The following is an 18076-nucleotide window of genomic DNA, read 5'->3' on the forward strand; positions in this document are numbered from 1 at the left end:
AGTCTGTAAGTGGATGGGCTTTGACATATGGGTACACCTGTGAAACCATAGCCACAATCAAGACAGTGAACAGCTCCTTCATCCTCCAAAGTTTCCTCTGGATCACAGCATGTGTTTGTTTGCTTGCTTGCTCTTAACAGCTTCACTGAAGTACAATTTACATAACAGAAACTTCACCCATTTTAAGTGATCAATTCAATCAATTTGAATATATTGATGGAGTTGTGCAGCCATCACCACAACCTGCTCTCAGAACATTTTCCTCCATTTCTTTCATACCAAACCTCAGAGAAACCTTGGAAGTATTTCATTTTGGGGTTTGTTTTTAACTTTTAATTTTCAAAATTATGGTAAAATACACATAAAATTTACCATCTTAACCATGTTAAGTGTACAGTTCACAGTGGCATTAAATCTATTCACACTGTTGTGCAGCCATCACCCCCATCCATCTTCAGAACTTTGTTCATCTTCCCAAACTGAAACTCTATGACCATCACATCAAACCCCCTGCTTCCTTCCTCCCCTCCCACCATGCTTTCTGTGTCTGTGAATTGGACTATTCTAGGTTCCTCATATAAGTGGAATCTTACATTGTTTTTCCTTTTGTGACCATCTTATTTCACTTAGTATGATATCCTCATGGTTCATTCCAGTTGAATATTTCATTGTATGGATTCACCACATTTTGTTTACCTGTTCATCCATCCATGGCCACTTGGGTTGCTTCCACCTTGTGGCCATTTTGAGTAAGTTTGTTATGAACACGAGTGTACAACTATGGAATGGGGACTTTATTTTACAAGGTGCTTCTTATATAATTGTGGGAAAAAGTGATGACGACCTCTAACCTTGAGTAGATAAGACGGAAGAAGATGCTTTGTAAGAAGAGAAACCAGGAGAGCAGCAGGAGGAATCACTGACGTGAACAGCACTGTGCTAAGCAATTCACCTGCTCTCCCTTATTTCACGCTCATAGCAACCTATGAGATGGGTTCTCCCGTGATCCCCATTTTACAGACAAGGAATGCGAAACTCAGAGAGGTTAAGTAATTTCCCCAGGGCCACACAGCTAGTCAGTGCAAATTAAACACTATCCCCACTTGCGGAAAAAGGAGGGGAGAAAACCATTTAGTCTGATGCTAGCTGGAGCAGTAGCCTTGACTGGTTTTCACACCGAGGAAAGCATACTCTCACAGTCACTCGAATATACACGGATTTTTTCAATTCTTATTCCTACACGCACTTGCACCTTGCTTCATTCCTCGGTTGACTGCAGGCAGCTGCACAAGTGTTCCCCTGGCCTGTGCCCAGGGCACTTTGCAGGACTCTCCACAGCCCCATCTTCTCAAAAGTACTCTCTGCCGGGGCGTCCCCAGCTTGAGAAGCTTCCATCCATGACGCTCATATTCATGGAGGGGTCCTTTGCAGCGTCCGTGTGAGGGCGGCCTGTGGACTGACTGACACCTTCCTACAAATTCCACTTCCTGATGACCCCAACCTGCTGGCTATTTAAAAGAAGAGAAAGGAAGAGGGGAAAAGGGGAGAGGTATTGAAGAGCATCTCTCATCAAATATTTTGAAGCCCAGTTTTTCTAAAACATTCGTGGCCGTCTTGCTTCCGGCATATTCTTGTTTCCAATTGATTTTGGGGTCCCTGGTGAGGGCGCTGTGTTTCCTCCTTGGATGGAGTTTCCACGGTGGACTGCCCTGATATCATACAGATTAAGGATGATGAGAACTGTTTTTCTCCCGACAAAGAGTTCCCAAATGAAAGCATTTATTTCAGGTTTTGTGGTGACCCTAACCAATAGAGGAGGGTGAGACAGCATTTTATTGGGGGAGGGGGGTGAGGTGCGGGGCGGTTAGGAATCCAGATGTGTTTGCAGATGTCACAGTGGTTAGAGCACGTGCCCTGAGGTCAGGCTGACTCCAGCACCGTCCCAGCCCTGCTCTTGACCGGCTTTTATACTGGACGTGCACAAATCATCTACCTCTCAGGGCCTCGGTCCCCACTCCTGTAACAATAGTTCCTACCACCTTGAGTGACTGTGGTATTAAGTGGGCAAAGTGCGTAAATTGCTTAGTCCCGCGTCTGGCACCTAATAAGCACATGATAACCCTCAGCTTTAGAGTCAAGCAAACCAGCATGGAGCAGCCAAGATGCCTCCTTTGTAAGTGTCCTTTTGGACAGGGAAATCTCCCAAGACCTGCCCCCGCTAGCAGATAAATATATTTGCAGATAAATTACCCATAGAATAACATACAAGATGGAAAAATATAAAGAAAAACTCTTGTTTGACAAAGTGCATTGGCAGCCAGGTTGTGCCCAGGACCATCCTTTTTTTTTTTTTTTTTTTTTTTTTATTGCGGTCGCGGGCCTCTCACTGTTGTGGCCTCTCCCGTTGCAGTGCACAGGCTCCGGACGTGCAGGCTTAGCGGACATGGCTCACAGGCCCAGCCGCTCCGCGGCATGTGGGATCTTCCCGGACCGGGGCACAAACCCGTGTCCCCTGCATCGGCAGGTGGACTCTCAACCACTGCGCCACCAGGGAAGCCCCCAGGACCATACTTTGTAAATTATAGCTCTCTCATCAAAGTATTACCTAGGGCTGCCATATTGCACATCTCCAGGGTCACCATTCACAACATAGTCCATGTGGATGGCGCCCACTGAAACTGTGCAGGACATAACCCGCAGGGCCATCTGCAATGCCCTGAAGCAACCGTTGATTAATCCCATAGAGTCTTGGCACCAGGCGTAGGAAATTGAAGTCCCAGAGTCAGGTGTGCTGACGTGTTGTGGGTTTTGTTGGTTGTTGCCTTTACTCGTGCTTTCTGAGCTCTGGGAAATTAGGTGTGGAAACAAGCTGTGCTAGTCACAGTGGCACCGTTCTTACAAGACATCTGAGTGAGGAAACCCACGTCACCCGTATGTATCAATCATGTCTTTCTCTGTTCGGAAATACGGCAAAACTGATGGAAATGACCAGAATGAAAAAGGAAGCCAGGCGCCAGAAATGACGTGCCGAGTTGTTCCATGAGGGGGTTGACAGCTCCTTGGCGGCAGCCCCCATCCCCATGATTGCCTGTGTCTGGCCTTCCCTGTAGCCTGCTCTGCCCTGTTCCCAGTACAGCCAGGCTCTCCCACGTGGCTCCTGGATACTGTCTTCTGTCCCTGCAATGTCATGACCTCCTGTCTTGCGAGAAGAGCGCCCTCTGTCGGCCAATATTCCTTGCTGCTTTAATGGGGAAGCTCTGCAGAACACAATCGAGAAAGCAAGGGCTTTGGAGTTGGATGGAGCCAAGTTGAAATGCCAGCTGCAACTGACTTTACCTTTCTGAGCTTCAATTTCCAATGTCTGCCAAGGAGCTACTCATTAATCCCAGGTCCCCTTTCCCCCTTCAGTTGTTTTTATAGAGGTCCCTGGGACCACCCCTATCATGGAATAAACTGAGGCTCAGAGAGTTTCAGCGACTTCCCCAAGGTTAGGCATCAGTCCTATAGATCCAGAGAGAGGATTAAAAGCCGGCTCTCCTGAGTCCCTTGGAGCCTTTTCCTAATAGCACGAAGCATTGTGGGGCCGTGAGAGCCCAGGCAGGTCCTTCACTGCCCAGCGGTTAAGGAAGGTCTTGCAATTCCCAGTCCAACCTGCAATTTCACATGCTGACAGGAGATGATTCATTACGTGGGTAAAAACGAAAGCCACTGATAATAGAAGAAAATGCATTTTCAGTTATCTGGCTTCCTTGCTTGTTTGGCTCCACTAACTTTTTTTGTGGCTGCACCAATGCAGGATCTTAGTTCCTCAACCGGGGATCAAACCTGCACCCCCTGCATTGGAAGCGTGGAGTCTTAACCACTGGACGGCCAGGGAAGTCCCTGGCTCCACTAACTTTTATTCTTTAATTATTTTATTTATTTTATTTATTTATTTTTGGCTGCGTTGGATCTTCGTCGATGCGCGCGGGCTTTCTCTAGTTGCGGCGAGCGGGGGCTACCCTTCGTTGCAGTGCGCGGGTTTCTCATTGCGGTGGCTTCTCTTGTTGCGGAGCATGGGCTCTAGGTGCGTGGGTTTCAGTAGTTGTGGCACGCGGGCTCAGTAGTTGTGGCTCGCGGGCTCTAGAGCACAGGCTCAGTAGTTGTGGTCCATGGGATTAGTTGCTCCGCGGCATGTGGGATCTTCCTGGACCAGGGCTCGAATCCCTGTCCCCTGCATTGGCAGTCGGATTCTTAACCACTGTGCACCCAGGGAAGTCCACCCACTAACTCTTTACCAGGGATATTGCTGCCGTTCCTGTAAAATTCAGTTGCCCCCTTTCTTCTTCTGTTTTGACGATGGTGATCACACCTGATGGCTAATGTTTTATGCTCATTTATTATGGACCAGGAAGTGTTCCCAGCATTTCACGTGCACTGTCTCACCCACTTCTCACAGACTAAGAAATGGCTGTTAGTATCCCTATGCCTTACAGACAAGGCACAGAAATAACACGCTCGTCAGGGTCCCAGAGAAGGAGAAGAGCAGGGAGCCGGACCAGAGTCTGTGTGACTCCGGATCCCAAGTTCTTAACCAGAGGTCGGCACAGTATGGCCCAGGGCCAAGGGCGGGCCATCGCCTGCTTTTGTGAAGTTTCCTGGGAACACAGCCATCCCATTCATTTCAGTAGTGCCTGTGTTGTCGGCTACAAGGGCAGAGTAAGCTGGGCAGATCCTATGGCCCACAGGGCTGGAAATGTTTACTGTCTGGCTCTACAGAAAACGTTTACCAGCCTCTGCTTGTAACACTATGCTGTACTGCCTCTTTCATTTGATTTGGTTTCTAAAAGAAGAACTTAAAATAGAGGGGGGAGCTGGGGAGAAAGGACTCACTCAGATTGAGCCTTACTGTGTGCCAGGAAATGTGCTGGTTAATAGCTTAAGTTTACTGAGGAATAAGAAAAAACAGACAAGCTGTAAAAATAAATTTTGAACAGTCTTTTCAATACCTCTTTAAAAAAGAGCTGGAAATATGTGGTTCTAAATATACATACACATATATATGCATTTGCAAATATAGTAATAATATAATTACATTGACATGGATCTGATAAATATACTAGACATTAACATATTATATATACAACAGATGCATATTACAATTTTTGCCTGTTTCTTCAACTGGAAAGTTTTCTTTTAAAACTGTGGACTGTTGGGAATTCCCTGGTGGTCCAGTGGTTAGGACTCAGTGCTCTCACTGCTGAGGGCCTGGGTTCAATTCCTGATCAGGTAACTAACATCCCACAAGTGCATGGCGAGGCCAAAAAACGAAATAAATGAAACTATGGAATGTCTTCCCTGAGTAACTTTTGAAGCAGAAATTTGGGGTTTGTACTCTGAAGCCTGCTGTAGCTAGAGAACTATTTATCTGTCAAAGTTTCTCTAGGCAGCCTTTTACTACTTGTCTTATGATTGGTTCCTTGGTCTTAAATCATTCTTCTCTGGAGATGCTGCTTTACTTTTATAAGTTGAAAGGTAAATTTGGTGCATGATGACAATTTGGTGGGTTTTATTTGAGCATGTCATAACCTTTAAAACAACTTTCACTCTAAGTACATAGTGATGCTTATGCTAAAGTCTCAATAAGCATACTGTCCAGGAAATTTGATTGTTTGCAAGTGTCAGAAAACCAACTAAAACTAGCCTAGGCAAAAAAAAAAAAAAAAAAAAAAGCTCATGGAACTGAAAAGGCCAAAAGCTGCAGCTTAGGCCCAGCTGGATCCAGGCGCCCAAATCATGGTCAGGAATCTGACTCTTTCTTCCCTGTTAGCTTCCCAATCTCAGACAGACTCTTGCCTCACCTGTAGGAAAGTAGCCACCAGCAGCCCCAGCACCCTACAAAGTAGCAGTTCCAGGGAAAGAGCCAGCATCTTCATTGACAGTGGCTTGGATCACGTGGCTTCCCCTGAACCAATCACTGAGGCCAGGGACCAGGAATGCTCTGATTGGCCAGGCCTGGGTTATGGTCTCACCCCTGGGGTGGAAGGGTCAGAGTTCTATGGACTCAGGATTGTCAGGGAAAGGGTGTCTTCCCTGCAAAAAAATTAAGGTGCCCATCCAGAAGATGGAAGAAATGGATGCGGGGGAGGCAAAAACAAAGAAGATGTCCATGACATTAGGAAGCATTCCTATTGCCTAAGTGGAGCCTTCCGAACGGGATTTGCCACTAGGGATCTGGGGGGAGGAAAATGACGAATAATCCACTTTTCCATTGGAAAAGTCCCAGGCCAGTCTCCAAGGAAGCAGAGTTGCTCATTTCTCTCCTGTGGTGAACAGGTGTGATGAGAAGCTCAGAGTCGGGGCCTTAGTTGTCCAGCCTCAAGAAAGGTGGCGTTTCCACATTCCTGGAACCTCTGAATAGGGCCCGTTCTTGAGGAGGATGTGGCTTTACTGTACCGGGGGTTGAGGAGCCGGCAACTGAGTGAATGACCAGAGAGCATGGTGCCCTTTAGAACAAAGCCTCTTTCTGGTCAAGCTTTGTCATCTCTTTCCTGACCTTGTAGGATTTCCTCTACCCTGTGCTCTTACAGGTCCCGTGGGGACCTACTGATGTGATGAGAACTCCTGAGGCTGGGTGTTTTATATCAAAGGCGATTTCCCGAGACCAGTGAAGTGGAGGGCACGGGGCAGCAGACAGCCTCAGGCTCGGCCTCCGCAGCAAAAACTCACACACAAGGACCCCTGAGGCTGTGTTGTCACCAGATATCTACAGGCAATGCAGCTGACATCGGGGGAGGTGGAGACGGGAGCGGGCTGAACCCTTAGCATCCTGCTGAGACAGAACCCGGACCCGGCCAGGAACCGGGCCGCGTCCTGCTTCCTCTGGCAGACCACACCCTTTGTTACCAAACCAGAACAACGTTGCTCCTTCTCTTGACTTAGTTGATGATCATTCATTCATTCAGTCATTCATTCCGTCTCTCTATCTGGCAAGACCGAATTGAAGCAGGCCAAGTCTAGGGGTAGCAAAAGCTATTTGCAAAAATCTGGCTGTTTTCTCATTAGATTCTATTTCCCATTTTATGGACTGACCAGGAAGCTGATTAGAACTTGAAAGGAAAGGAAAATCCATAAGATTGAAGATTTACAAGAAAATGGGAAAATTAGATGGGCCAGATCTCCTTTAACACAGCTGGGAAAAACCCAAATGAATGGCTTTTCTGAACAGCTCAAAGGGGCTTAATTCTTTTAAGTTCCAAAACCTAAAAATAATGTATAACTTGGCGGTTCTGTGTTCTAAATGTATAATCCTGATTTCTCACACTGAAACCCTGTACGTAATTTACCCTTTTCTTGGGGACTTAGAATTATTACCCGTCTCTGAGTTACGGTGACACCCTGGGAGCTGTTGAGATAAAGGCCGTTTGTCCTGGCACCAAGTAGCCCCCTCTCCTGGCTTCTGAGATCTACTGGCCATGTTTTCTAGTCTCCATTCTGTCTTCCGAGGTCCATGGCTCCTCCATGCTGCGGTCAGTGTGCCTGCTCGCCACGATCACCCCTACCCCCCAGGCCCTTCCAGACCGTGGGAATTAAGCTCCACATCTATGTACGTTAAATTCTTCTGTAAGGAAGCCGGTCTCTTCTCCCTCCTTTATGTATTTACTCACTAATGTATCTATGTCAATATGGACCCATGTATACTGATTTTACACTTTGAGTTATAATCCAATACTCATTAACTGGTTCCTCGCTCAAATTCTTCCAGCCTTGGCCACTGGGAGCTCTTTCAGATTGCTTGCTGTGTCCTTGAGCATCTCCCCACCTTTTCATTTTGGGCACTTCCTTACTCTCTGCTGTTACAAGATGCGCCAGGCTTAGCATGTATTTTCCCCATCCCAGCCCCAGAATCAAAGTCCTTTTTATTTACACTTGGTTTGCCAACCGTTCAGCTCAGTCAGCGAACACCTACCATGAGTAGCAGGCACTGTGCTGGGTGCCAGCACAGCCAGCGGTTGGCTGGTAAATATTTAATGACCAGCTCTCTGGGAAAAGTAAAGTACATGGATGCATAGCATAAGGTTTACTGATATAAAGAATGTGTAGCACAGTCTTTCCATGTAACAAGAAATACAGTACTCTTTCTTGTAAATTCTCTATAGCCAGCTGAGTCTCACAGAATGCTTTCATTGACTTTAGCTGAACTCTTGTATCCATAGCCAATTTCTCATTGCAGTTGACTAATGAGAGAGTTCCCAACCTGTGCACTGGTGGGTATTTTTGGGTACTTTGGGTTTATGAATAATACAAGTGAAAAAAGAACGACGTTAGAACTTCACATGTTCATCAGTGACATGAGTGACTTTGTTGCTGCATCAGATAATAATTTTCAAATACTGGAAGAACGTTTCCCCAATTTTTTGCTCTATTCATAACATAATGGCTAAGACTCAACATGCTTTTGTATAATCTGCATTGTTAACATTTTCTCCATTACCGTCTTAAGTCTAGGCAATCAACAAAACAAACAAACAAACAAAATCAAGCTCTACATGAACCACCATTATTAAACCTCTTTATAAAAGTTTTTAAAAATCAAGCCCTCATGTATAACATTTCCTGATTTCTATGGTGTAATACGCCCTCCACGGTCAATTTCAAGCTCCCAATGACACATCCCTGAATACAGAGAAGGAAAGAGGGGTGTGGTAATACATTACTATGTAGCATTTCCCACAGAAACATATAGTAGAGTGAAATAACCTCAAGAGCATAGGTAATAATAAAATAGAGTAAAATAATTAGGAAAGGGTGAGTTTTAAGTTTGTATAACTTTTGTTTCTGATATAATTTAATTGTAAATTTATGTAAGTTAATTCTTATTAATGGCTGTGTTTATCAACCAGTTGGCAAAATTCCTGGACATTTAACAATCGGTTCTCTGGGTGGGTACGAGGTAGCCACAGCACTCCTCTGGTACAGCAGTAAAAATACCACAGGTCTTCCCGGATGGAGGCTGGGGTCCTCTGAGCTGCTTCCAGGGCGTGGCATGTACCAGATGAATAACACTTCCATAAGACAGTTGTCAGTGTTCCTAGAAAATCCCATTTCTCAGTAGCCCATGCGATTTCTTGTGGTTTTTCACACCATCTAATGTTCATTTCCTTTTTTTAAACTTGGAAAATATCCTATCATTCACTAACCAATCATCTAAGATCCGTTTGTGAGTATGGAAAACAGGTAATAAATCATGACTTCGAGTAACCTAGAAGTCCTAAGAGCACAGGTATTGGAGTCAAATAGTGTCACCACTTCCTGGATGTGAGACCTTGGGCAAGTCATTTAACCTCTCTGAGCTTCAGTTTCTTAATCCACACAATGAGGGGTAAAATGCCTCCTGCAAGATTATTCTGGAGATCAGATGAGACCACATGCATTAAGTGCCCAGCACAGTCTGTGGCACATCTGTGTCTTCTCTACACAGTGGCTCATAGTCGTTGTATTGTCCACAATTACTTACAAATGGCAGAGCGCGTAACAAGCTCTCCAAGGGCAAGGTCTAAGTTTCCACCTTCTCTGCAGGCTCCAGGGCTTCCTGGCAGAATTCATGTGTACTATAGGCACTCAATGTGCAAACTACCTTGAATTTTTTTTAGGGTGTCCCATTCAACTTACACTCTTTACAGGGTTAGAAGCAGATATTGGAGAAATAACACAAAGAACAAGTAGATAATTTGAAAAAAAATGGATAGTGATTTCTTGAGTAAATCATTGACCTTTGTTTATTAAAGCTAATATAAATTCAACGGTGGATATGGTCATGGTTAATCCACGTGGTTGACAACGTGCTTTTTTTTTTTTTTTTTGCGGTACGCGGGCCTCTCACTGTTGTGGCCTCTCCCATTGCGGAGCTCAGGCTCCGGACGCGCAGGCTCAGCGGCCATGTCTCACGGGCCTAGCCGCTCTGCGGCATGTGGGATCTTCCCAGACTGGGGCATGAACCCATGTCCCCTGCATCGGCAGGCAGACTCTCAACCACTGCACGACCAGGGAAGCCCCAACCTGCTATTTTAAAGGTAGTATGGAAAAGAAATCAGGAGTATAACATATGCTACCTCAAAAACAAAACAAAAAACCCAACCATGGCAACATACCATATGGTCAGAGAACAGACACAAAGAAAGAGAAAAGGCATTAGCGTGTATTTTTAAACTAAAGTTTCTAAAAACAGACTTGAAGACTTCCCTGGTGACACAGTGGATAAGAATCCACCTGCCAGTTCAGGGGACACAGGTTCGAGCCCTGGTCTGGGAAGATCCCACATGTCGCGGAGCAACTAAGCCTGTGCACCACAACTACTGAGCCTGAGCTCTAGAGCCCATGTGCCACAACTGCTGAGCCCATGTGCCCCAGCTACTGCAGCCCATGCGCCTAGAGCACACACTCCGAAACAAGAGAATCCACCACAAGGAGAAGCCCGTGCACCACAACGAAGAGTAGCCCCCTGCTCGCCGCAACTAAAGAAAACCTGCACGTAGCAACGAAAACCCAACACAGCCAAAAATAAATAGAATTAAATCTAAAATAAATAAATAATAAAAACAGACTTGTTGATAACTGACCTTGACCCCATGCTTCCTGTACAGCCCAGAGCTGGCTTTTAATGGGAGTCTTCTTCTTATGTTTGCTTTTCTCCCTGCCTGTTTCCTTGTAGTTACCAGCAACAATTTCTGAGAAAACCTTGACCTTCCCTCTGATAAAGCAAGCTGGCAAACTAGAGAAAACCAACTTTAACCATCCAACTAAAGCTACCCTCAACCAACACGCTTCAGAGAAGAAAAAAAAAAAACTTTATTTTTTAATTTTTATACCCGAAGAGCTTGGAGTCTCTGCTGCGTTTATACATCTTTGGCTCCTTCCGCCCAGAGGCCCTATCGTTCGAGCTCTGTGTGCTGCAAGCAACAGAAACCAGCTCTAGCCGGCCTCAGGGATGGAGCACTTCAGGGTAGCACCCCAGCCAGGGCTCAAAACCAGCTTCCTTATTTCCCCACCATGTTCACAGCAGCATAGTTATAATAGCCAAGAGGTAGAAACCACCCAAGTGCCCATGACACTTAATGGATAAACAAAATACACTCTAAACTGTATGATGGAATATTATTTAGCCTTAAAAATGAAGGAAGGGCTTCCCTGGTGGCGCAGTGGTTGAGAGTCCGCCTGCCGATGCAGGGGACACGGGTTCGTGCCCTGGTCTGGGAGGATCCCACATGCCGTGGAGCAGCTGGGCCCGTGACCCATGGCCGCTGAGCCTGCGTGTCCGGAGCCTGTGCTCCACAACGGGAGAGGCCACAGCAGTGAGAGGCCCGCCTACCACACAAAAAAAAGAAGGAAATTCTGACATGTTACAACATGGATGAACCTTGAGGGCATTGTGCTAAGTGAAATACGCCAGTCACAAAAAGACAAGTACCATGTGATTTCACTTATTTGAGGTACTTGGTACTTAGAGTAGTGCAATTCATAGACACAGAATGTTGGACACCACGGGCTGGGTGGCGGAGGGAATGGGGAGTTGTTGTCTAATGGTTAATAGAGTTTACGTTTTGCAAGACGAAAAAGTTCTGGAGATCCATCTCACAGAAATGTGACTATACTTAACACCACTGAACTGTATACTTTAAAATGGCTAAGATGATAAATTTTATGTTGCAGGTTATTTACCACAATTTGAAAAATAAATAAACAGCTTCCCTCTCTCCATGTCTGGGCTCCACTCCCTCATGCTGGCTGCATTCTGAAGTCCCACCAGGTCACTCCAGATCCTGGTGTCCAGCCAAGTCTTCTTGGGTCTCCTTGGCTCTGATTGGATCACTTGCCCCACCACTGAACCAATCAGTATGTCCAGGGAGTGTGATTGGTTGATTGCTTAGCCCCACCCACAGCAATGGGCCGACAGATTGGGAGGGAGATTCCTGGAATTTCCAGAAGAGCCAGGTGGGTTGCTGCCTGTCCACTACGGCAGTGAACCACTTGAGGCATGAGATATGACCACTCCCTTTAGCACCCTGGCAGTTAGTGGGCAGTGAGGCACATCTACCTGAGCATCCCAGCACAAAAGGGAATTCCTCCACACTACCTGTGGTCTCTAGATTTGTTTTCTATCAGGCGGGGGTAAAACATATTCAAATTTCCCCCTTCCCACCTGCAGCCCTTTCATTCGATAAATCTTTATTAAATCGATGAGGAAAGGTTGTAGGAATGATTGAGGCAAGACAGCCCCAGAGGAGAGGACGGGAAGGGATAGGATGGATGGAGAAGTGAGTGCAAGGCAGGAGCAGGACACCTCAGCTTCTGAAAGGAGAGAAAGGAAGAAAGCTTAGGTGGAGACCGAGGTGCCCACAGTGGAGAGAAATTCGGATCTTCACATAAGGTAACAGAGTTCTGGAACACTGCCAAGTCCGTTCCCGAAACAGGTTTCATCGGGGCCAGTGTCATCATAAATGCTGGGCCAGGTGTCGCCAGGCAATTGGAGTTTGATTTTCCCGAACAGTGTTCTCCCTGACTCCAAAAAAGTCTTCAGGGGAATTCACCGGATTCTTGACTTGGCTGGGAAAGACTGTAGCTAAAAGACTGGTTTGGGAACCTGAGTGAGTGGAGAACCTTCCTCTTGAATACAATGCAGCTGGAGCTATAGGAAGTTCTGTCTGCCAGTGCTCCTATTTCGGAAGCATTCTGTCCTGTTTCTCATTATGTGTCTGCAGTCTGCAGAAAGAGAAACGTGACCGCCACAGGCGGCAAACCTTTGAACTTAGCTCCTTACTTGAAAAGTGTGTTTTTTTCTGCCAAGAGACTGGGGGCGGGGCAGAGAAGGGAGAGGGAGACAGAGAGGGAAAGAGCTTTCCAGAACCCCAGTCCCACCATCCTCTCCACCACCACCTGAGCTTGGTGAAGTCCTTAACCTCTCCAAGGCTCATTTGTAAGCTAGGAATAAGGAGAGCTCCTCCCCTTCAGGGCTATGGTGAGAAATCTGTGAGTAATTACAGTAAATGGTAGCATTCACGATGTCACGGTTTAAGCACTAGGCACAGGGAGGGACGGCCACAACAGCATTAACCAAGACAAAGCCAGGTGTCAGCACCTCTCAGCATTTGCTTCTCCCGGTGTAGATGGATTTTGATGTGCTCTCTAATGAAAGTAGCTACAGACATCTTGTGCTGGGTCAGATGAAAAAAGGTTCCCTAGATAGATATTTACGGAGCGTCTGCCAAGAATCAGATGTGGCAGATGTTGAGGATCACAGGTTAATGAGCCAGTTGGGGTGCGAGCCAGTTGGGGTGCCTGCCACCCCAGAGCTCTCGGCTTCAGAGAACAGGTGGAATGGGAGTGCCAGGGAGACACACAGTGTGGATGTGTGTGTCCTGGAGAGCTGGGCTTGAATCTCGGAGATGTGTTCATTCATTCTTTCAACCAGTTTTAAAGACCTACTCTGTATGTGCCAAGGGTTTATTCTAGGAGCTGAGGATACGGTGCTGAGCAAGGTAGACAAAAAGCTGTCAGCCTCTCAGAGCTCAGAGGTGGCGTTGTACCAGCTCAGACGCTCACTGCCAAATCTGTGATCCTGGGAAAGTCACTAGGTCTTGCTCAGCCTCGGGCTCGTCACAGAGCATCAGGGGTATTAAATGAGGTAATGCATGTGAATCTCTTGACTGGGTGCCTGGCACGAAGGCTGCACCCAATAAATGATGGTGCGATAGTGTGCAAGGTGACCCATGGTGGGGACCGCCATCCCAAATTTGGGGAGAGTCTGGGAGGGCTTCCTGGGAGAAGTGACTTATACGCCGAAATCTAGGGCAGCAATTATGTCGCCGGGACAGAAAGGTGAAGACCACCCCAGCTGCTCGTAACCTCCCCTGACCCTCTTGTCTTCCCCTGCAGGTCTCCTTCCCATGGCTGCGGGGCCCAGCACCTTGGCCAAGGCCACAGCCACCTTGGGCCACCCAGCAACTGAACCAGTCACCCTCACCACCACAGACCCCCTTCTACCCGGGCATCTGGCCAGCGCCAGTGCAGAGGAGCTGGTCGCAGGGGTCCGCCGAGCCCCCAATGGTCCCACCAGCCTCCCACAGGCGGCCCGTGAGTGCCAGCGAGAAGATGTTCTCCTTCGAGGTGGACAGAGCCGCCCACAGCGTTCCCATCATCAGGCAAGGTACTCATGGGCGCTTCCTTGGCGGCTTAGGGGAGGGTCTTTGGCTAGGAGGATGGGTCTCAGTTTCTGCTTTCCCTTTTTTTTTTTTAATTTTTATTGAGGTGCAGTTGATTTACAGTGTTGTGTTAGTTTCAGGTATGCAGCACACTGAATCTGTTCAACATATACATGTATCCACTCTTTTTTAGATTCTTTTCCCATATACACCATTACAGAGTATTGAGGAGAGTTCCCTGTGCTATCCAGTAGGTCCTTCTTAGTTATCTCCTTTATGTATAGTATTGTGTATGTCAATCCCTCTCTTCCAATTTATCCCTCCCCCCTCTTATTCCCGGTAACCATAAGTTTATTTTCTACATCTGTAACTCTATCTCTGTTTTGTAGATAAGTTCATTTGTACCTTTTTTTGATTCCACATATAAGCAATATGGTATGATATTTGTCTTTCTCTGGCTTTTGCTTATGTTCTCTGGTTCTGAAGTAGAACATAATCAAATGTGAAAAAATTGGGATAAGCAGAAAGTTAGAAAACAGTAAAAGATAAGCTGTCACCCTTATCACCAGAATTCTCCCTGTTGACTTTTTGGTACAAACTCCTCCAAGACTGTGCTCTGCCTATCTGCACACGTCAGTACCTCTGTGGTGAGTGTGTTTGTGTGTGTGTGTTTGTACGTGTATATGAATATATATGAATGTGTATCAGAATCTAAACTTATACACTTCGACTCAGATGTACAGACATATTGGTAACTGAAATCCCTCTTGCCTTAGGAGGTTTTTAAATATTTTATTACCATTTTACAGGTAAGAGGAGACTGAGGCTTATGGAGAAAATTACTTCTCCAGAGGTGATATTTTCAATCTAATCTAATCTAACGCTTTTCAGTCAAATTTAAGGCTGGGTATCTCAGTGACTGTCACTCACAGCCTGGTCACTTCGGGGACACACAGCCATCAGGGTGTCCTTCTCCCCCCCTCCCCCGCAGAAGGCCTCATGGCATTTGGGGAGGAGACTTCCTGTCTGTCACCATCCTCTCGGCCTTGCCAGCCTTGCAGGCAGAGTAGCTGGGTCGACTTAGTCCCTGGCATGATTCCCAGGTTTCTTCTGTGGCCACTGGTATGAAGGTCCCATTCTCTGTTTTCTGCGTCCCAGCCCCAGACCCCTCTGAGTCCCCAGGTCTCTCGATGCCTCCACACCCTTCCCTGGTCTCACTCAGGACCGCTCACCTAGTCACTTCCCTCAGCCATTCAAATAATAGTTATTATTCTGAAATATACAGACTAAGGAATAAATGAAAGGTATCTCTGCAGTTTACATCATCATCATCATCATCTAAGGAATGCTCATGTACCAACCACCCAAGTTAAGAAATTACTCAGCCATTTCCCCCCAGCATTTTAATGTGAAAACTTTCAAACATACAGCAAAGCAAAAAGAATTTTACAGAGACAGCTCTCCTCCTAATTCTACCGCTAACACTTTGCTGTACTCTTTATTACATTTCTGTCTACCCATCCTTCTTGTCCTGCATTAATCCATCTTATTTTTTGGATGCATTTCAAAATAAATAGCACACATCTGTAGTCCTCCCCATAAATGCTTTAGCACATATACCATTAACTAGAATTCAACATGTTTTGTCTCTTTCATGTAAAATGAACACACAGTGTGTATTAGTTATCATGATTGCATAACGAATTCTCCCCAAACGTAGCAGCCTAAAGCAAAAATCAAACATGTGTTATCATCTATACGGTTTCTGTGGGTCAGGAATTTGGCAGCAGCTTAGCAGGACGGCTGTGGCTCAGGGTCCCTCGTAAAGCTGCAGTCATCTGAAGGCTTGACCTGGGCCGGATGATCCACTTCCAAGACGGCGAGCTCACATGGCTGTCAGCAGGAGGCCCCGGCTCCTCACCACATGGGCCTCCCCAGAGAGTGGCTCGAGCGTTCTCAGGACACGGCAGCTGCTCCTCCTGAGCAAGTGATCCTGGAGGACAAGATGGAAATGGCAACATCTCTTATGACTAAGCCTCAGAAGTCATGCTCTGTCATTGCTGCAATATCCTGCTGGTTACACAGGGTGTCACCCTCCAGTGTGGGAGAAGACTACACACGGGCCTGAAGACCAGGAGGCGGGGATTATCAGCAGTCATCTTGGAGGCTGGCTACCACAGCCTGCCCTCGGGTCCTCAATGATTCACACTCCTCCTCCTCTCTCCCGAGGCCCCCCAAAATCTCACCCCAGTAAGAGCATCGGCTCAAATTCAAGAATCTCGTCTAAATCAAGTCCAGGTACAGATGGGGCTCATGGGTGTAGTACCTTAAGTTCAGCTCATCAAGTACTACTTCCAAGAATCTGAAGACCTCTGAACAAAGTGTCTGTCCCTCACACACCCAGCACATATTGGTGGGACAGACATAGCATAACTGCTACCTACACTCCTCTTCTTCCAAAAGAAGAAAAACAGGAAACACACAGGAGTCACTGGCACAAAGCACTTCTGAAGTCCAGCTGGGAAAATATCGGCAGTTCCTTGACTGGGCTTCAGTCCAACTCTTGGCCAGAAATGACTTTCCAGGGCTCTTGGCTCTGCCCGCTGGTCCCTGAGTTCCGCCTTCTGAGTCGTCCTCCCTTTCCTAGGAAAGGTGTCCCATGGATGTGGCTGCATAGTTTTATAGCCTGCTTCCTGCCTGTAGAAGCTTGGGGGTCCAGACGCTTCTTTGACTTTTGTGGGTCTCTGTCAGTCTGAGTTGGCAGTGCTTCTTATTGGGGTTCATCCTATTAGGCAAAACCCACGCCCACAGATATTTTTGTCACAAGCCCTTCCACCATGGGCTTCTGCAAAGACTGACAAAGGACCGAAGCTTCTTAGAAGCCCAGTTCTTTGACCGAAGGGTTCTCTTGGACACTGCCCTGGATGTGTATTCTTAACAAAGCATTTTACAACCACACCCTCAGCTTCTTCTCTAGACTGTGTTTTCTTGAGAGCGCCCTTGATTTGATCTTTGCCCAGAACCTGTTTCTTGCATTTCATTTGCCGCCTGGAGAGGCAGGGAATTTTCAAGCCCAGAGCATTGCCCTGGTTTAACAGCCCTTCCTTTAACTGTCTCTCCCCCTCACATTTCACTATAAGTAGCAAGAAGTAACCAGGCAGCACCTTCCAAGACTCTGTCTGGGACTCTCTTTAGCTTGACCACTCAGCCTCATCACAAACATTTTCTACCTTCCTCATGACCACAGGCAACGTGTTAGGAAACCTTCTGCCACCACCTAACAAGGATCCCTTAACCCCAGTAACATTTTCCTCACTTTCCTGGAACCCTTCCCTCACGGCCTCCTCAAAGGCCATCGGGCTTCTACTAAGACTATTCAGGCTTTCTCAAAGACTCTTGGCCAAAGTCCTCCAGCTTCTGGCCACTGTTCCATCCCAAACCACTCCACATTGTAGGGTTTTTGTTAAATTTTCCACCACTCCTGGTGCCCAAACCTGTATTTGCTACTTATTGTTGCATAACAAATTACTGCAGGATGTAATGGCCTAAAACAACAGTAAACATTTATTATCTCATAGTTTCTCTGAGTCAGGAATTTGGAAATGGCTTAGCTGGGTGATTCTTGCTCAGGATTTTTCATGAGGTTGCAGTAATGGTGTTGGCTGGGGCTGTGGTCCTCTGGAGGCTTGTCTGGGGCTGGAGGACCCATCTCTACGATGGTTCACTCACATGGCTTTTGGTAAGAGGCCTCAGTTCTTCACTAAGTGGACCTCTCCATACGTTGCTTGAGTATCCTCAAGCTGCCAGCTCCTCCAGACAAGTGGTCCTAGAGAGTGAGGCAGAAGCTGCAATGTCTTTTATGATCTAACCTCAGGAACCAAACTGTGTCATTTCTGCAA

General features: G+C 46.7%; 1 protein-coding gene across 1 annotated transcript in view; it reads left to right on the plus strand.

Annotated features, from left to right (window-relative positions):
• LOC307063677 (forkhead-associated domain-containing protein 1-like) overlaps window positions 1-18076 on the plus strand; it is a gene marked incomplete at both ends in the record, with an annotated part of 98541 nt that overhangs the window by 21726 nt on the left and 58739 nt on the right. Inside the window, 1 exon segment of the mRNA XM_079719919.1 lies at window positions 13912-14182. Coding sequence (XP_079576045.1) covers window positions 13912-14182 — 271 coding nt within the window.

The sequence above is a fragment of the Hyperoodon ampullatus genome (assembly GCF_949752795.1).
Source record: "Hyperoodon ampullatus genome assembly, chromosome: 2".
NCBI classification, from domain to species: Eukaryota; Metazoa; Chordata; class Mammalia; order Artiodactyla; family Ziphiidae; genus Hyperoodon; species Hyperoodon ampullatus.